Source organism: Procambarus clarkii, chromosome 56 (assembly GCF_040958095.1).
Source record: "Procambarus clarkii isolate CNS0578487 chromosome 56, FALCON_Pclarkii_2.0, whole genome shotgun sequence".
Taxonomy (NCBI): Eukaryota; Metazoa; Arthropoda; class Malacostraca; order Decapoda; family Cambaridae; genus Procambarus; species Procambarus clarkii.
This window is the reverse complement of record NC_091205.1, coordinates 19,286,527-19,308,246: the sequence shown is the minus strand read 5'-3', so window position 1 is coordinate 19,308,246 and position 21,720 is coordinate 19,286,527. Positions and strand designations below refer to the sequence as shown.

General features: G+C 38.2%; 1 protein-coding gene across 6 annotated transcripts in view; it reads left to right on the top strand.

Annotated features, from left to right (window-relative positions):
- LOC123770855 (agrin) overlaps nt 1-17,655 on the top strand; it is a 419,139-nt gene extending 401,484 nt beyond the window's left edge. For 5 of the 6 annotated variants that reach the window (XM_069305808.1, XM_069305809.1, XM_069305810.1 and 2 more), the window contains 5 exons: nt 9,070-9,151; nt 10,390-10,788; nt 14,247-14,436; nt 14,661-14,808; nt 15,040-17,655. In XM_069305808.1, coding sequence (XP_069161909.1) covers nt 9,070-9,151; nt 10,390-10,788; nt 14,247-14,436; nt 14,661-14,808; nt 15,040-15,191 — 971 coding nt within the window. In that variant the 3' untranslated portion in view covers nt 15,192-17,655. The remainder of the gene's footprint in view (nt 1-9,069; nt 9,152-10,389; nt 10,789-14,246; nt 14,437-14,660; nt 14,809-15,039) is intronic. The other variant, XM_069305813.1, reaches the window with a different exon arrangement.
- The last annotated feature ends 4,065 nt before the right edge of the window (nt 17,656-21,720 follow it).

The following is a 21,720-nucleotide window of genomic DNA, read 5'->3' as shown; positions in this document are numbered from 1 at the left end:
TGTCATTTACATGTTGACTGATGGGACCTAAGAGCGGTGGCTCATCCCTTGTAAACAGTGTTGCCAAATTGGGCTAAAAATAGCAAATTGGGCTATTTTGAGAGAGCTTTGTACTCCTAAATTTTTAATCTCACTACTGTACTTGCTACTTTTTTGGGCTAATTTAAAAATAAGTCGGGCTACTAATGTTAAGAAAGTCAATGACTCATTATTTATGCATTTATAATGCAATGTTTGTAAAACATAGCTGCGCCCAACTGCCTGATTGACCTGATCACCAACTGCAGGAGGCTTGGTTAGAGACTGGGCCCCTGGGGACATTGATCCTTGGAATCTTCGAAAGAAAAAGTAACTGAAACGTGAGGTAATCCTTCCCCCGGGGCGATATGCTTCCTAACCTTAATTGTCATTAATGCTTCATCCTGGGTTCTGTTTTTCCTAGCAACCCATCCTCCTGAAATGATAGTACAGTACCTGTACTTAACTATTTGGTGGAAAGTACCAATATGTAGTGATGGACCACCAGTAAACCACTTATAGATCAGTCGACTGATATTGTGTGTGAAGAACTTTTGTGTTTATGTGTTCGTTATTATAAAGCTAAACACGATAGATTTTTACCTCAGTGTATGTGACTGGTTTCAGTCTCAACCAGTACCTCTAAAGCCTAGTATCAACACCTCAAAAATTATTTTGGCTATATTCGAGTTTATTTAAAGCATGGTCTTATACAGTCATTGACTGTGTGGACTTCATTTTTAATTTTACACTGTGATACAAATACAAATATTTATTCTGGTAAAGTACAAACATACAAGGTGAGATACAAAATGTTGATGGATTTATAGAGAGAGCTAGTACATACAATGCCTAAAGCCACAAAGCGTTTCAGGCAGGAAAAACACTAAGACTAAAACTTAATACTAATTGAGATTAGAGTATAAATTGTGCTGAGAAAATAAACAAAATAAAAAAATTAAAAAAAGGGGGGGAACATGGCAGAAAAAAAAGCAAAAATACAATTTGGTCAACAGCATTGTTTAAAATAGTAGACATGGGTTGACATTTTGGGGGTGAGGTAGGTTACATGATGTTAATTAGGCAGTACTTAGTTTTTATCTTAAACTGGTTGAGAGAGGTACAGTCTTTAACATAATTGGGAAGGTCATTCCACATTCTGGGTCCCTTTATATGTAAAGCATTTTTAGTTTGATTAAGTCATACTCTTGGAATATCAAATAGGTATTTGTTTCTGGTGTTGTGCTCATGGGTTCTGTTACAATCTTCTAGGAAGCTTTTGAGGTCAGAATTGATATTACAGTTCAGCGTTTAATATATATATAAAATACACATGAATAAAGACGTGATGAAGACGAATATTCATTATTTGTTTCTAATCAAATGCACATGTCATTCTTTGCATTTAATGTGTTTTCATGCATCTGAGGGATTACCATCCAGCATCGACTTCATGATGAGAAAGCTACAGATGGTTCCACAGATTCATTCAGGAGAGTGTTATCTAGATTCTAGAGATTTACAGACTTATAAATGATGGGAACGATCCCTTACAGTTGATAATTTTGTCAATGGTTGGCAAGGAACATGATGGTTGGCAAGGAACAATAGTGGCTTTACAAGGATGTAATTACTATGCTATGTATCCTCACAATCCTAATGTACCTTCTTGTATATATATAAATAAATAAAGTGTAGAGCAGTGGGAGTCTTGAACAACTCATTATCAAATCACTTCTTCCTTTTGTGATAAGTATGTTGCAAGGCAACTATTTTCAGTGTACTCTGATCCTGTCAATAAGCTATATTTCACATTCCTCAAACCAATCCTAAATGATTTTGAAAGGATGAATTTAGTTTATAAAAAATATGAAACAGATCAGTGTAGCCTTCACACTGACAGAAAACTTCACTCTTGGAATACTCTGAAGAATCTTGCATCCTTATCATGCAAAGCTTGATGTTAGCTCATTACCGCTGTAACAAGAGAGTCATTAGATTCTTGGAAAGATCTAAGAAAGGATTTTATACTTACAGCAGGTAACAGTGGTGATGTCACTTGCACAGGTATTACCAGAGAAGAACTAATAACGGTGATTAAAGTTGGGAAATCTACCGCCCCTGGGAAGGATGGAGTAACTTATGAAATACTTAATGAACTTGCCATTATGACGAAAAGCCCACTGTTAGACCTCTTTAATATTAGTTATAAAGAGGGCAGTATTCCCAGTAAATGGAAAAAGCTATGATCATCCCTATCCCTAAAGCCAATGGAGAGTACAGACCTGTGTCTTTAACCTCGTGTTTTGTAAAATGTTGGAGAGGATCATTTTAAATAGACTTTTATATATAATGGGTGATCAGCTGTCTAGTAATTTGTTCGGGTTCCTCAGAGGAAAAAGTACCTCTGATTGTATTATTAAATGTCTTGCTAATGAAAATTCACTTCACTTCACCCCTTCACCCTGAAGGGGTGAAGGTAGATAAATGGAATTTAAGTGCAAATTAACATCAAGTTCAAGTATGTTTATTGAGACAAGAAAAAAGATACATCTCAAAGGGATAGAGTAACTAAGGCTATTTCTACCCCCATCTATTTCAAGTCCCTCAAGGGACGCACAAATTCAATGAGTACAGATACACAAATCATTCGTTGGTATGCGTTCGCTACTTAAACTACTCGTGTCGTTTACGCTTATAGAACACCGAACCCTACACGCTTTCTGATATATTGCTTAATTAATAGAGATTGACAAATAAAGCTTATATTTGTTTTATGTTATCAAAAGCGCAGAGATAAAATAGTTTTTGCGAATCCATCACAGAGATTATACCTTATTAGTTAGTTTAGTTCATTTATTATGCACCCCATACCCATCTTGTGGGCGGTAGTGGAAAGGGTTACAGAGGCACATAATGGGCTCAGGGACTGAACCCCACAGTTCATTTAGCTAAGCAAGTTACAATCATGATGAGCTAGTTACAAAATTCAATATAAGTCGTCACATCAACAGAGAGGAAAGATATTCATATTTTAAACAAGGTTTCTTGGCCGACGCTTTCCCTACCGATGGGAACTACGACGTTTGGAAATTCAATGTCAATTTGATCTTGATCAGTGTCAACCTGCAATTTTTAAGCAATGTACTAGCTCTATCTAGAAAAATCCAACATTCTGTTTTATAACTCATCCTGTATGTATGTATATTTTTACCTAAATAAACATTTATTTATTTATTTACAATTGTGATCTGGCAACCCTGTCCGGGGAGTAAACAATGGTGTAGCAGACCACGCTAGGAAGCTCCGTCATTTTCATGACTTATCTAGCCGTGTAGGCAGTATTTTCCCTTCGAGTGGTGACGCAGGACACTATTGATATCTAGGCCAACGGTACACACGCAGAAAACGAAGAACGGGATTGAGAATTGGTGAAATATTTGAGATAAAGTAGTCTTTAGTGCGCAGCCACCGACGAACGCCATCTTTGTCTCGTGTGAGGCCGGCCAGCCCAGAGCTCGATATTGAGCACTGCTCAGCAGGGCTCACGCTCCCTGTGCCACTGAGTACACCGGTGCTCACGCCAACCTTACTTACAAGCCTCGTGAGAAATTATTATAGAATTGCCAGGAAGTGACTTGCATAAAAAGCTTTGTTGTGGTTACGACAGGACAAAGTTTACATGTACACCAGTGACTGCTGACACGGAGTCACAGTAAACTAGGATAACCACAGGTGAACTAGTAAACAAAGATAACCGCAGGTGAACTAGTAAACTAGGATAACAAGAGGTGATCTAGCAAACAAAGATAACAGCAGGTGAACTAGTAAAGAAGGATAACTGCAGGTGAACTAGTAAACTAGGATAAAATTGAATTGAAGTAAATTAATTTGTTTTCACTGATAAGAATCCAACTTTGAATAATCTGCGTAAATCACGTATTTATAGGTTATTTAATAAGACATTAAGGCTAGAAGAGTACGTCTGAAATTAAAATAATCATTCTTCGACTAAAGAGAAAGACTTAACTGAAAAGTAGTTAGCCAAGGGAAGCAATGCACCTCAAGTGATTGTGGCGACTCGAAAAAGCATTTGCCACATACGCAAACATGGTGCAAAATCCAATCGATCGAACCAAATCGATTATCATCTTTGGATGCAAAGAGAAGGACATAGCGTCAAAGACGGAAAGGAAGGAAGCGGAGGAAAAGAACGTGGCAAAACTTATCAGTGTTGTTGAAGGTCTTACCATTAAAGAGAACGTAGTTAGTTACAGAAGAATTGGTAAATATGAAAAGGGGAAGGATAACCCCCTAAGAGTAACGCTGAGCAGCCCCTTTCTGAGGGAAATGGTGCTCAAGAGCTCCAAGAAGCTACAGCAAGATCCCGAAGGAAAACTGTGGAAATTGAGGAGGGACCTCTCTAAAGATGATAGAGAGGTATTGAAAAAGAATTTGGAAATTGCAAAAACAATGAACGAAGGCAGAAGCGAGGAAGAAAGAAATGCATTCTTTTACAAGGTGAGAGGGCTCAGTGTACCTGTAAAGTGGAAACTGAAAAAGCAGTAGAATAAATCGGAAGAGCTCGAACAGTAGATTATTATATATATATATATATATATATATATATATATATATATATATATATATATATATATATATATATATATATATATATATATATATATATTAATATAATATAATGTGTTATTATATTAGCAATTTTTTAATCCCAATAATTTTCATTTAAAGTTTATAAATAAGATACTGTATGTTATTGCAGCCGTCAAACTAAATATATGAAGTGCTTAACTAAAGATGATAGTATTACTGAAGGGATAGCCAATTTAGAGGCAAGATACTGTAGAAATAACTAAAAATGAAATGTAATGTTGGTAAAGAACCATTCAAGTCCAGAGTCATTAACGTGATCCAAAAGATGTGAAGTGTAATGGTAGACATTCAAATTGACGATAATATAACCATAAATACTTTATCCCACTGGAAAATAACACCTGGATGAGAGGCAATCGAGAAACGAGGGACTCCCCACGAGACAGTTTAAACAGCAAATTTGGATAGTCAGATTTTTGGTACTGGGTGATCAATCTAAAATCTATAGATAAGGAAGCTAGCATGGGAAGAACATGAGAAAGATGGGGTCATCTTATTAAGAAGGCATTTTATGTATTGGCCCACAAAAACAAGTCATTAGTGTATAAAATATGGGTGGAAAATCAATTTGCTGAAACAAAAGGTGCAGAGGGGTATGTTTTCCAAATCTAAGATTGCTTGTGCAGCAAGATAATTCAAAACTAATTTATAATGTGGCATTTGCATTGTTATACATGTGATGCAGCTGGTATGCATAGGCTGAATTGAAGTATGTTGAGATTGGAAACATTCTGAAAGTGTGGGCCTACCAGCAAACTGGAAAGTGGGGTTATTTACTGATTACAGCTCATCACATCCATATGAAGATGAGCTAGACTTGACAAGGGCAGTAGGCACTGTGCTTGCATTCTTGCCACTTGTATTCCTTATCCAACCCATGGATCTAGGGAATAATGTTGAACTTCATAGACAACTACAGAACTGAGTTTGCCAGAAACATTAATGTACATAAGAATAGGGCCTAACATTAAAGGATTTGTGAAAATCGATGAAAAGGCAAATTAAAACAAGAAGTATTGGCTTGGGGGAGTAGGAGGACTCCCAGAACCCCATTAAGCAAGTGTTCAGAGTATATGGAGGACCAAAGAGCTCAAGAAAACATGGAAGTGGAGAAGCACTTTGTCGCATTTTAAATATCATGGCAGGAAGAGATGATATCAATACCTGGAACTTAAGATTTATTAATATGATGCCAAGAGAGCTTGAACTGAAACCTGTGTTTTCCACCTCGGAAAACCTGGACCCTTAACATCTCGACCATCTCGGCCTTAAGACCTCCGGGTCTTAACTCATTTAACACAACCATCCGCATCTAAACATAATTGTGTATGGAGGAACAACAGGACCTATGGTGAGTACCCATATTATGTGCTAAGTGTATTTTTTAATATTATTACCCATAAAATATTTTTATACTGTATTTTGTTTTAATTCTTTAGGGAATTGAAACAGTACAGTACAGTATTGAAGTGTATTTTTAGATACTAAATAATTTTTTTTATGGTCAAGAGGATACAGTATAGTTTTGTATATTAAAAGTGCATCGTCTACTACAGAATCATCTCATAATCAAATTGAACATTAATTTATGTTTAAGAGGTAAAGTAACTTAATTTTTACTCAAAAAAATAAGAAATACCAGTAGATACTGTACTGTAATATTAGTATTATAATTATCCTATTTGGTAACAGTGAACATCTCTCAAAAGAAAATATGTCCTAGGTATGGTCTCTGGTTTCCAACATCTAAATGGTAGTCACTCTCCAGACATTGTCACTAAAAATGTAAAGGCTAGTACCTTTACCAGTTCATAAAACAAAACCAGAAAATTGCTAGGCACTAGTCAATAAACATAAAGGTATTCAAAATCTGAAAGGTATCTTATGGAAGCCTGTTCTCTGTAAATATTACAACATTGATATTTCCATGATTCACTGCATGGTTCTTAACTTGTAATGAAAGTTAAGTTCTCAAGTTCTTAACAAAAAAACCTAGAAAAGTTACATTTTGGGTAATAGGTGGTGCTCGTAGACCAGTCTCAAAATTTACCATGTTTGTCTTCAGATGCCAAAACCTAGGTACTGGACTGTACTATATATTCAAATCAATTTAAAATGTCACTGATGCATGCCAAACACACCATGCTACCTTACATATTAGTATCAGACCTTAACAATGAGTGGTTCCGAAGAAATGATCTGGTGAACATTGGGATACCTGATGCATGTCTCTGACAATCATAGAGCCGAACACTGGAGAGCCATGTTTGTTATTTTAGGAGTGTTATCTGATAGTATTGAACCAAAGGGAGTTAAAATAAAGATCACCAAATACAGTATATGTAAACGATCTTCCAGAGGGTATAGACTCATTCCTCTCAATGTTTGCTGATGCAAAAATTATGAGAAGAATCAAGCCAGATGAAGGTAGACAGAGACTACAGGATGACATCTTATCTTGAGGTTATCTTGAGATGATTTCGGGGCTTCTTTAGTGTCCCCGCGGCCCGGTCCTCGACCAGGCCTCCACCCCCAGGAAGCAGCCCGTGACAGCTGACTAACACCCAGGTACCTATTTTACTGCTAGGTAACAGGGGCATAGGGTGAAAGAAACTCTGCCCATTATTTCTCGCCGGCGCCTGGGATCGAACCCAGGACCACAAGTCCAGCGTGCTGTCCGCTCGGCCGACCGGCCGACATGGACAAACTGGAGAAATGGTGTAGAAAATAACTATTAAAGTTTAACTTTGGTAATCGTAATCTTCTTACTAGTAAAATAATAGTAATGAAATTAGGTGAAGGAAGCAGGAGGCTGAACACAAGGTACCATCTGGGAGATGAAATCCTGCAAGAGTGAAGTAGAGAGAAAGAACTGGAGTTGATATCGCCTGAACCTCTCCCCAGAAGCCCACATCAAAAGTATATCATCGACGACATATGCTAGATTGGCCAACACAAGAACTGCCTTTAGAAATTTGAATAAGGAATCGTTCAGAACCTTGTATACCACTTACGTCATTCCAGTCCTGGAGTATGCAGCCCCAGCCTGGAGTCTATACCTAGTTAAACACAAGATAAAGTTAGAGAAGATTCAGAGGTATGATACCAGACTAGTCGCAGAACTGAGATGTATTAGTTATTAGGAAAGGCTATAGGAGCTAAACTTTGTCCCCAGAAGACAGAAGAGTAAGGGGTAAAACAGGATCACTACCTACAAAATTATCAGAGGAATTGACAAGGTAGATAAAGACAACCTATTAGCATGGGGTGAAACATGACAAAGGGAACACAAGTGGAAACCGAGTACAGTACCCAAATGAGCCACAGAGACATTAGAATTTTAGTGTAAGGGTAGTTAACAAAAGGAATGCATTAAGCAGTGATGTGGTGGAGGCAGACTACACACAGTTTCAAATGTAGATATGATAATATCATCATTAGAAATAACATCACATGAGACAAGTAGACATGGCAGGATGTGCAGAAAAAATCATGTTGAAAAGCAGAGGTGCAATAGGTACGCTGAGGGAGAACTCTTATCAACATCAAGGACCAAGACTTTTCAACATTTTCCCGCTACACATAAGAAGCATAACTGGCCAGCCTCTCTGTGTTCAAGAGAACTCGACAAACGCCTCCAAAGAATACCAGATCACCCAGGCTGTGATTCATACATCAGGCTGTGAGCAGCCATGTCCAACAGCCTGGTTGACCAGATGACCAACTGGGAGGTTGTTGATCCCATGGAAGCTACTCAAGGTAGGTATGTTAGAGCCCAATAAGCTCAGGAATCTGTACACCGGTTGATTTACAGTTGAGAGGCAGGACCAGAGAGCCAAAGCTCAACCCCTACAAGCACAACTGAGTACATACAGTATAGTATTGTACCTAATAGCTAGAACTGCACTATGTAAGGACTGATTTGCCTAAAAAGCAGAATAGTTTTTGCAATTTTCAAATACTGTATTTGTTTTTCAAATTGTTGTACTGTATTCCAATTATTATTATATTATAAACATAATTACTGCCTTAGCTATGTTAACTTGGTTAGGTTTATCAAATTTCTGTGTTAGTTTAAATCAAACTAAAATAATAATCATACGTAATAGAAAGCTTTACCATTCCATAAGAAAAAAGTGAAAAATATATGTATAATTTCAAGAAAACTCAGCCTTGTTAGGCAACTTGGGCTATTAGGTATGACAGCTTGTACAGTACCTGTATATGTAATGTAAATAAATACATTACAACAAAATGCATAGGATTTGTTTGTATCTCGCCTTTCACCCGATTGTTAGAGGAGCTGAAGTGCATTCCCTGTTAACACAGATTTGTATTAAATACATAAATGCAAAAATTCTCTCCTTACTCTTTTAGGTGTTAACGAGGAGCAGATGATGAAGCCTATCAAGTTCGATGGCAGCACATTCCTCAAGTTCCCCAACATGGTGTACAGAATGTAAGTGATTGAAAATTTGTGGTTGTAGTCACAAATAAGAAATTTCTATAATATAAATATATATAACATACTGCTTTTTAACATTTTTAATTAACTTTTTCATTTTTGGGTGTATTCATTAGAGTACCAAATATGCACTTTGCCTGATATTATCTTTGACTTAGCTAGAGGCACATTGTTATGGCTAGCATTAGCTTTCACTGGAATATGAAGGGGCTTCCATACGGCTGAGAGTATCCTCGATATCCTTGATTTAGTTTCTTGTGTGATGAGCTGGTACATGGCTGGTTTAGTGGATGTTCGTTACCCTGCAGGAGATACCTTGTTGCTGATAAGTCTCCTCATAGCTAACTTCTAAAATAAAGTACCTAGGATCATTTGGTTAAAATTACCTTTTGTATGGTTGTCAAGAGATCCCTTTTGCCTGATAAATAGTTTATCCAATTTGCTACCAGTCACCTCTGAGGTTGGCATTAGCTTAGTATGAGCTTATGTTTGGTTATCAGAATTTTGTGGGGCCTTCTAGATAAGCAACAATTTAATAGTACCAGAATGTAAACAAAATTATGGTACTATATGTAAATCATAAGGTATTTAGCCAAACTATTTTAATGACAAAGTTTATGCCTATTCCTTCAAAACATCAAGTGTGATGTTAGGAAAATCTGTTAATCTGAGTCCAGTTCTGTAATTACAAATTAGTTTCTTTTTAACTGAATGTTATTTGTGAAAGTTCCTTGCTCTCATTCTGTGTACTTAAAAAGTGCTGGAGATATGTCATATAGAGCTGTTGGACAGTAGATTAATTACTGTAGTGTCATATGGGTGGTGGAAATATGAGCAGGGCTTTTATTTTACGTTATACAGTAATAGCAACCTGTAGATATTTCTATGCATGGAGTTATTTCTTAGGGCTGTGTGCTACTTAGGGTATGCGTCCTTTTTTTTCCAGAATAATCTCCTGAACTAAGTGAATGCTGTCGTTGAATACCTTAATATATTTGCTCATAATCTTGCTTATGTATTAGAAATATTGAACCTTACTGCTTTACTAATAAACTAATATAACTTTCATCGCTTCCTTTCTCTGTTTATCCTTTCTCTTCTTCTACTACCTCTATTACCTTCTACCTTCTTCTTTCTATTATACCAATACTACAACTACTACTACACAATTCTTCATTGCTGACTTCCACTAACTCCTCCCTTGCATCCTGCGGTGTTGGGTCCCGCTACAGCAACCTCACCCATTACAACCTCACTGCCGAAGACTATGATGTCTACGATTTTCCGGAGCCCTGGACAGATGTTGACCTCAGTTACCCAACTGAATATGATCTTGAAGATGACATAGCGTTTTTAGAAGAGGAAGACTACGAAGATGAAGAGAAGGCAGAAGAAATGGAGTTGTTGGAAAAAAAGAAGGAAGAAGAAATGGTCTCCTTGGGTGAGGAAGTTGAGGAACTTGAAGAGGGTTCTGGCCTGTTCTCCCTGTATGATGACGAAGAAGCTTTGTTGGAGGAGCAGGAATACTATAGTGCCTTGGCGACAATGCAAAAGGATGCCAGCAAGCATGAAAACAACCTTATACAAGACAATAGAACAGACCAAGAAACAGAGGGGGAGGATCTGGGAGGGTGAGAAGCTTGTACTAACCGCATGATAGAGTTTTTCTGTAGCACTCCTTTTATCGTGAGCATGCTCATGCTTCTTGTTTGATAGGACAAGTTTGCATATTATTTTATTATATATAGTGGTCAGGCTGCTTAGGTTGCCAGTGAAGATAGTTATTCATGGTCTGGTTTCTTTATTCATATTCATACTGCAGACCTGAAGGTCTAGTAACTCTTCAATTCAACACCACCATCAGTTATTTCTGTTGTTTTTAATCTCCTATACTCAATATTTTATTGTTTTTTATGCATTTTATATATCTTATGGGCCATTTAGGTCTATTATATGGCAACATGTTCATTTTATGAACAATATGCAGTACTAATTTTCCATTGTGTGGTGAGGAAATTGCTGCCACTGCAAACATTGGATAACCAAAATGGTAGGCAGAATCCTTCAACTTGTGTCTCAAGCTTTCAAAGTGTCTTAAAAATTCAGAAGAGGTTTCAGGAAAATGGCATTAGGTTTTGACATGGGAGATAATCGTATTTAACTGGAAGCTGACAGATTTGTTTTCATATGACCTAGCAAACCATAAAGAACGTCAGGATATGAGGCTGTGAATTTAACGCCCTGCACTGTGCATTATAATCAGCATCGTTTTTTTAGGCCTATCATAAAATTTTAAACTCCCATGCATAAATGGGTCTCACTCTTGCTTCCTCATATCTTCAGTAACCATTCCTTTCCAATCTTAGGGAAACAAAAAAATCCTCTCGTCATCTGTCCACCCACACATCCTCCAAGCGTTGTTCCCTTATATGATTCTAGGGCTGGTGTTTCTAAAAGATTCCCCCCCCCCCCCCCACACCAGCCTTCCCATTCCACTCACCTGCCATCCAGTTCCCCCCCCCCCTCGCCATCCATCCATCCAGTCCCCCCTCACCATCCATCCATCCAGTCCCCCCCTCACCATCTATCCATCCAGTCCCCCCCTCACCATCCATCCAGTCCCCCCCTCACCATCCATCCATCCGTCTTCCCCTCACCATCCATCCAGTCCCTCCCTCACCATCCATCCCGTCCCCCCCTTACCATCCATCCCGTCCCCCCCTTACTATCCATCCCGTCCCCCCCTCACCATCCATCCAGTCCCCCCTCACCATCCCTCCAACCATCCCTCCATCCATCCAGTCCCTCCAACCATCCCTCCTGTTGTCCTCCCAGATACAATATTCAAGTGTGATCGTCACTAGGGGGGGGGGGAGACACTGGTAAACTGAAGCGCCCCTCGCCCATGCCACCAGGAACCACGTGCTCGGTTGACCCATATGTGTATCAACAAACTCCCAAAGCTTGTAAACCGATTCAAATTTAATGAAAAAATTGAGTTCGTAACCCGTAAAATTCATAAAGAGGGACGTTCGTTACTCGAGGTTCCTCTGTAGTTTATTAGTATGAATGAGTATATTAGTATATTTATTGAGCATCACCTTTGACACATCAGTGCAACTTGTTACAACAAAAAACTAATTAGGCAAATAATGAAAATAAATCGACAATGTAATTCCCGTGTAGCACCTCATTTAATTTTTGCCCAAAAATGCCTCTGTGCCACTACAACTAAACCACAAGTAGAGACTTTTAACTTGGATTTTTGTGTTTCCTAGATGCCAATTAACAATGTTAAATTAAAAAAAAAAAAATTCAGAGCCATTATTTTTTGCACAGTGCAGAGGCTCATATACGTACAGTATTTCTTATTTGACATTCTAGGCCCATTTATGGTCTGTTAAGCTTTTGAATCTACAAATGTTGTGAGACTGTACCTTTCAATGACTTCAGCTACTTAATTGTCAGAGTGCAAGTTATTAAACTTGTTTAAATTAATAACATTAATGACTTGGTTGAAGAGTTGTCAGTCCTGTAGCCTTTAACTTGTACTGGTATGAGATGTAGTTCTGTTTTGAGGTGATTTTCATCACACCGAGTTGCATTTTGTACAGATCTCTTGGCAAGTGTTATCTCCAGTCTTGAATGCAGAAGCTAATAGGGGGAACGTACAATGTACAGTACTGTATTTCTAACGCTCGATAACCTTCTGTATTCATGGTGGTATACGTATAAGGTTTTCTAGAGTTCGAGTGACACCCGCCCCCTCTGTTTTCTTTTAATGCTCTCCTCCCACTCGCCATCTCTCTCATTGCTTGTTTTAATATTTCAGAGGTCTTATGGTGACTTGTCTTTCTGTGGCTTCTTATTTGGACAAAGGAGAATGATTTTTTGAGAATATTGTGTGCGGGTTATGTTTTGGTCTTTTCAGCCTCGATTTTTCCCAAGTGACTGTAGTTAAAGCACCAATATAGGTTACCAGTGCCAAGGAATATACCAGTAATAACCACGCAGCATATTTCTCGGGGGAGGGGGGGGGGTGATCTTGTTATTGCCATTACTGCATGTATTAATCTTTGATATTTTAGGCACATATTTGCACACATACATATAACAATTTAATTAAGTTTTCCCATGATGGTTTAGTATTTTCCCTCTGGTTATGTTCCATAAGTTTTCACTCTTTGGTAGTACATAACTTCTGTTATGTGGACCAGATTCAAAATGCTGTCATTTTTTAGTTGAACTTGCAAGATAAAGGATAAATAAATCTTGTGTACAGGTGAGAAATTCTCATTTGTATTGTGATGACAGATTTAAGTGGTCTCATTGTTAAAATCTTTAACATGGGAGGACTATTTATAATTTGATACAGGTTTGAAACTTCCTTTGCCGATTCTAAATCTGCTCTGTAGCACACCCACATTACCAGATGCATTTGATTACACCAAACAGATTTGGAATGTCCCATTTTCAGTTCTACATTGTTACTATTAGGTCTTCTCTTAATGTGCAATATCACACTTTCTACTCTTGTTGATTTATCTTTCCTAAATGGTGGAATCGATCATTCAAGACACTGTTTCCGCTCCATGTATGACTAATTTCGACGATGCCAGAATGTTTTGCTTCTGTCCAGTGTGTACAGTTTATCTGGCTTGTTATTTGTGTGTAAGCATTTTAATTTCTTGAAATTATTTTTAGGGATTTGGGAGAGCAATTAGTGACACTTAAGTAATGCACATTTTTAACTGGTACAGTATATAGTACAGTACTGTATTACCATTTTGAGTTTGTATAGGGTCATCAGGGGCATTTGTGAATTAACTTATCTGACCACGTTTCAACCAAACTAATTTATATAGTTTATTTATGAAAACATGTATTATTTTTTTTTTTTTTTTTTGTAACTTGAAAGTTAATAACCACAAAATAGAACAAAATATATTGAAAACACACAAGTTTTTTATTATACACTATTAAAAGCATGTTTTATTTGCATGATTTAAGCAAATGTTTTTTTAAATTATAGCTTTATTTAACATTTTCATTTATAGTTGTCATACATTTTTTGTCTTTATTGCAACAGTAAACGTGGGCAAACTACCAACCACTTTGAGATCAGGTTCCGTGCAACAGCCCCAAATGGAGTCCTTGTGTGGCTGAACAAAGGCACCAGCGTCTCCAAGGACTACCTCTCCCTCGCAATTAATGGTGGCTTTGTTGAGCTCTCCTTCAACTTGGGCACACAGCAGTCTATGCTCATCATTAAATCCAAGGTGAAAGATTATTATTTTTTTGCTAAAGGACATGTTCAATTTGACTACCAAAGGTTAGGTTGAAACTGACATTTAAGATACTGATTAACCATCAAAATCTTATCTCAAATGTGATGAGCTATTAAACACCAACTACATGTGTTAATGTCAAATATTTTGTAGTTTTATGCCTACAGTATTTCCATGTATGTTATCCAAACTTTATGGTGCTTTTTATCTCTTAGATTAGAGTGGATGATGGTCAGTGGCACACACTAGTAGTCCATAGACGGAAGCGTCTTGGAGTTCTCAGAGTGGATAATGAACGGCCAGTCAAAGGCATAGCTGAACGGGGGGCCACCACTCTTAACACAAATGGCAAACTCTGGATTGGTAAATAGACTTTCCCAATTTTATTATGAGTTAAATGCTCCCAAGATGCTTGGCTATACAGGAGGATAATGATTGTGTTTACAGAGTTGGCGGTAATTTTATTCCACTTGTAAATTTCATTGTTCAATTAAGTGCCTTCATCATTTGTTTGTTCTCTGTTCTCTATTGTTGGGGAACACAGTCTGTGACTTTTGGAGAACTCTGAACTCAGTATTTGTCTTGATTTTTCAGGTGGATCCTCTAAAATGCCGGATGGCTTGCCTCATGCCTACTATCAAGGCTTCCATGGTTGCATTGATTCTGTCCAAGTGGAAAACCGTGACCTCAATCTCGTAACTCATGGAGACGCACCACTCATCAGATTCTGTGATGAGATGCGGTGAGTGAACAGGAAGAGTAAAAGAAACGTTAAAGTTGTGTGACCGAGAGAAATTTGTTTGTAAAATGTTCATTAAATACTTCTAGGTGCATAAGCAAGCAGTATAGTGTCATTACCATCAGTTAACAGATATACTGCTGTATAAGAGAAGGTACGACAACCTGGAAGATGCCAAGGCATTAAACATTAGTGTTCACAGTGACTTCACAAAATATATTGTGGTTCAAACTTATGCACTGCAAAGCACAAGAAACTGTAATACTTAAGAGAAAAGTACTGAACCAAAAAATAATTGTGCCATGGTGCAGTCTTAAATTATAACAAGTCAAAGGTTGTGTTCTTGGTGTGGTTTTTGATACTGTGTCGCAAACCTCATGTTATAGACGGTCTTCATTGTTGCACAGAAGCCACACGACAAGGATTGTTATAAATGCAAAAATAGTGTACTTTATTTTTTTCAAGAAATTGCCTTTGAATCTGGGATTCAGTTCCAGGAAGGTGCAAAGGGAACACCACAACTGTTGTGTGTTCTCAGTGTGTGTATATATACAGAACATTAAAATTACTTTGAATGAATGAGTGCAAGTGGTTGTGTGACAAGGCCAGGTCATTTGGAAAGGCAAGGAAAGGGCTGAATTTCTGGTTTGTAAACATTGTCCAATAACTGTTGACTACTTGTACCTCTGCAGTATTTAGAAAATTCTTGAATAAATTTGCACTTGCAGAAAGCTTTAGCATTCGAATTTCAGAGTATTCAAGGGGGGGGGGGGATCTTATGTTGTATATGAAAAAAGAATTGACCAACTGTGAGTGAAATACTGTGTGTAATCTATACATTGTATATTATTATTCTTTGTTAATTATGTTAGACATATTCAACTATTTTTTAATATCCTAAAGCTGTACAGAATCACGCGAGGTCAACATAAGGAAGTCACGTGGGGTCTGCCCTGCAGTTCTTGCACTGGCAGTTTATGATAATCCATCCATACTTCTTGTTTAAGTTAAGTGTAAGATTATGTACAGCACTTACATTCATGGATGATGTGGGAGCACTTGTAAAAGTTTATGGTTTTAAAATACTTTTACTTGTAATTGTCTTATACAATTGAGTATACAGGTAAGGCAGTTATCAGAACGCACTAAGCCATTACGACTATATAGCACTTTGGAAGGAATGAGAGGATAAGAATTTAGGATATGGTGGAGGAAAGGAATGGCGTTCAACCACTTGGACAGTCTGGGAATGAACACCGACCTGCAAGGAGAGAGACTGTCACTACCGTCCAGTCCAGGCAGTTGAACACCATTTCTCTCCTCCGTCCAATCCTAAATCCTTTTCCTCTTATTCCTTCCAAGTGCTATATGGTGCATATATATATATAGCACTATATGCTTAGTGCTTTCTTCTGATATTTGTAATACAGACAAATAATATTTGTAATTTATTAATAAATAATAAAATATTTGTGATATGTAATACAGACCTTACCTGTATACAATTTTAATTGCACTATTTCAAAATATTTACATAATAATCAAAGATTTTTTGAGCATTAATAACTAATGATCAAGCCATACTTAGTTTTCTGCCATTTATTATTTCTAGCTTCAGCTTCCTCCCATGAATGTTATTAATCAGGGACCTGCATCGAGGTTGAAAATTGCCACTGTTAGCTGCCTGTCCTCCCCATTGGCAGAGCAAGGGGAGTGTTCAGCAATGGTGAGAACCCAGATGTAATTTGTCATATTTTTTGTGAAGTTTTAAAAAGAGCCCACTTGTCTTCCAGAAGAATGTGTAATATGTACATAATGTAAGATAATAGAGAAACTAATTTTTACAAGACGTGCCAACAGTAGGTTTGTGCAAACTCACAAGGTTAGTATTAAACGTATAATGTCATATGTAGTTCATACTGTAAGTTTTAAAAAACACAATTCATTCCATAATTCAGGCATTTCAAAACATTCCACAGTCTTGAATTTGCCTCAAGATGTACATGAAGCACTTGATTAAAAATTGAGAAGTTGGTCATTTAAAGAATTTAGAGCCAGTAATTCCCTAGCATGATCTGTTCTGAGATGTTGATTGGTTTGCCGGACGATTGGTTGATTGCTTTTTGCTTTTGCAAAAAGCAGAGAAATTGTTGATCAAAACAAAGATTGATTAAATCTGACCTTAGCCAGGATAAGGGTTTTATGTGTTAAGTAAATGAAGTCGTTGCTGGAATCGAGCGTTATCAGAACATCGCGAGTCATACTTAAGACTTGTTACGTTGTTAACAAACTTAAGATAATTTTTATTCAGTATACTTTTAACAGTTGCTATTTTTCAACAGCCATAAAATGTAATGTTCCTACAGATACTTTTAAATAATTTGTAAAGCTCTGAAATGTTTCGAAGACCTTTTATGTAGATAATTCACAGTGTGTTTGCACATATTTGTAGAAAATACAAAATACAAAGATATGTTATTTTTGTTTCCTTTTTTAATAAGTAATGGACTGGGGTAAGACTCATCATGATAAGGTGCATAAATGTTCTGCGTGATGTACAACGTGCTGCTTGTAAAGGTTTGAAACTTGCAAATATTGAACATGTTCGGAACAAATCTCGGAAGAACAAGACAAAATAAAAAACTAAGTTATGAACAAATCCACAAGGGCCGTGACGAGGATTCGAACCTACGTCAGAGAGCATCCCAGACGATGCCTTAATCGACTTGAGCTACATGGTCAAGGGTGAAGAAGTAGACTGGCCTATTGACGTAGCTCGAGTGCATGGGGGAATTGTGTAAAACACTGGTTTGTGTCTCGGAGAGGCGGCAGGATCCAAGTAAGTTCAGTAGAACTTCTGATTTTAATTCTTTTGACCATGTTGTACCTCAGTCGATTAAGGCATCGTTTGGGATGCTCTCGGATGTAGGTTCGAATCCTCGTCACAGCCCTTGTGGATTTGTTCATTTGATGCATCACGTTATTGTGATGTCTGTAAACTAAGTTATATTAAATTTTTTGGCTTGATCTTTGACACTTGTTTGTCTTAGTCTCCCCATATCTCTTACCTCTGTGTTGAATCCTCTAAGGCCCTTACCCTCCTTGGGGTATTGTCCCATACTTCTTGGGGAGCAGATAGGCGCGCACTATTCACTTTACATTCGTCTCTTGTCCTGTCTAAGCTCTATTATGGTTGCCCTGCTTACTCGTCTGCTTCTCCTACTCTTCGCTGTCTTGATGCTTTGCACCTTACTGGGTTACGCCTCAGTTCTGGTGCCTTTCGTTAGACTCCCGTCTCAGCTTGTATGTTGACACTGGCTTTCCTATCTCTCCAGGACCGTCGTGACTGCTACTGTCTTCGCTATCTTGCGCGGTCCTTGCAACATCCTTTTTCTCGCCTCTGTTGTGCTTTAACTTTTACCCCTCCTGCGGTTCCTGTTCCTCTTCACCACCACCCTCTTTCTGTCCAGTTATCTTGCCTACAGGATTCACTTTCAGTTCGTATTTCTAATATTTCTACTCGTGTTGTTCCTTCTTTGTCTCCGTGAAGAGTCCCCCCTTCCGCAGTTTTGTACATCCTTAACCCGCATCACTAAAGCTTTTACCCCTCCTACGGTTCTAAAACGCCTTTTCCTTGAGCACTTTTCTTCTCACTCCTGCTCCGTTTCCATCTTCACCGATGGGTCTAAGTCTGCGGACGGTGTAGGCTACTCTGTTGTTTTTCCTGATTGCACTTATATGTTTCGCTTACCTCTGGAGACTAGCATCTTCACAGCGGAGCTTTATGCTATCCTCTATGCTCTTCGTCTCCTGCTTTCTCGTTGTCAATCTTCCTTTGTAGTTGTTGACTCTCTTGGTGTCCACGTGGCTTTTAGGTCCTTTAATCCGGTTCATCCAGTGGTTGTCGAGATCCAGCATTGGCTGTTTCTTGTTCACAGTAAATTTAAGTCGGTTGAGTTTCATTGGGTTCCCAGCCATATTGGTGTCTCTTTAAATGAGCGTGCAGATGCAGCCGCCAGGGAGCTGTCCGCTCTTGTCCCATCTCTCGTAAAGGTATTTCTTATTCCGACTTTTACTCTGTTATCCATTCCTCCATCCTTACCCGTTGGCAGGGTCATCTGTTACTGGTAACAAACTGTGTACTCTTAAGAGTTGTGTGTCCTCGTGGCCGTCCTTCTGCCACTGTAACCGACGATGGGAAACGGCTCTGGCGAGGTTGCGTATTGGCCATACACGCTTAACTCATGGTCACTTGATGGAGCGCCGCCCTGCTCCTTATTGTCCAAATTGCATTGTCCCCTCTTACGGTCATGCATATCCTTGTTGAATGTCCTGACTTCCAGAACGAGCATGTGTCTTGTTTTCCATCCGTTCCCCATGGTCGCTTGTCCCTAGATTTTTTTGTTTTTTTCTACCACAGACGTGGCCACACACTTACAATGCTAACCAGCATATATACATTTTCTTCTATCCTCCGTGGACAGGGTTAGAGATGTGTTAAACATATAGTTCAGGGGTTTATTGAACAATCAACCACAGAAGGTGATTCGGTGTTTTTAAAATGCTAAGCTAACCTACATACGTAAAAACATAGATACACAGATTTACGTATGCCCTACATAAAGTGTTCGATGTGTCTTTTACATAGTGTCATTAGTGTGCATTTACAAAGGTGAAATGTAATTCTGATCAGCTTCCATATGTACTTTATACACATACATATACATACACTAGTGTGCATTTAAGCACTTAATCACTGAAGGTGATTAAGGTGCTTTTACAAGCTCAGGTTATATAGTTACATCACATACATACCTTGTATAATTGGTACATTACATGGTCAATCTTGGGTACAAGTCCAATATATCAAGTGTTCCAGTACTCGTATAGTAATTACACAGTCCAGCATACCTTAGCACAGGAGGGCAAAAGTCAGTCAATATGGGACATTCTACAATATAATGTTCAAGGGAGTGCATGTTTTCTTTTTCACAAAGTTGACACATTGTGTACTCGACATTTGGGTTTTGAGAAAGCTGCCAGATACGTCTATATCCCAGGCGTATTCTGGCCACTATAACATCACATTGCCGGGTTCTTGTTCTATTAGTCCCATATGTGAATGTCTCCTCATGATATCTATCATAATATTTAATGGTACAACTTTCAGGTCTTTGTGAATTTGTTAGGTCGGTGAGATCTTCATTAGATATTTAAGTATTTTCTTTGTCATTGCTAATGAAACACCCATATCAATTTCTATCACTGGTTTTCTACAGGCTGTCGTTGCAAGCATATCAACAGTGTCATGCCTTGAGATGCCAACATGTGATGGTATCCATAGGAATTTAATTTCAAATCTGTTTTCTTTAGCAGCTAAATCATTCATTCGAATGTCACTGACTATTTTCTGGGTGTCACTACTATGTGCGTTCAATGCCAGGAGTGCAGTCTGCGAGTCACAGTATATAAGTCCACAGCCTTTGTCTTTTAAAAATTCAGTGGCAAGGTATATGCCTGCAAGTTCGGTTTGAGTTGTACTTGCCCAGTCATTGACACGCTTCATTGCTGTATGTGCGAGAGAAGATTGTTCAAATATATTACATGCACATCCGGTACATCGTCCACCTTCTTCTACAGAGCCGTCGGTATAGCACTGATACACATCGTTACCCATACTCTTGAGTACTTTCAGTGATGCTTTTCAGTGTTAACTGTTTTAATAATGTAGAGTGCACACTATCTTTCTTGGGCGCATTTACAAAATCAACTGATAGATCCCAGTTATCCCATGGAGTAATTGGTTGATTAATCATCGAGTTGGGTACATATTTAATATTTTGATGGAGTTGGCTACCTTTTAGAACCAAAATACATAATCAGATTTCGTTCTTCTTCTATAGACCTCAGGTGAGTGCAGCATATTAGAAAGTTTAGCTTGAAACTTCGTGTTGTCTAGATCTACTCAATGCCTTCACGCCGAAAACTGTGCTAATAGACAAAATTCTCTCGCTTATGGTAGGTAATTTTAACTCTGCTCTCATATTAACTATTCTTGTGGACTTTAGAGCCCCAAGGATGAGACGCATAGCTTCATTTTGCAACGTTTCAAGAGATTTCAGCTCTTTGTCAGTATACAGTGTGAGATGTAGAGCATTGTAGTCAATCACAGAGCGTATAAATGATACATAAAACATTCTAGCAAGTCTCACGTTAATTCCATGTTTGACACCAACAAGGACCTGCAAGGGCTTTAATCTCTCCCACAGTCTCCTCTTGAGAGTAGGTACCCAGGGTCGTTAATGGGGACACCAAGGTATCTGCAATTCTCGCAGTTCTCAAGTGCTCGCCCATCTATATGATAATTGTGGTGGAATACCACATGGAATGAGGGCACGAGTTTTCTGTACAGAGATAAGGAGGCCACATTCCTCAGCTCTAGTAGCAAAAGCATCGAGCAGAACTTGCATTCTAGACTCGGAGGCAGCCTGTAAACATATATCATCAGCATAACAAATGACAGTGTCTTCGTTATT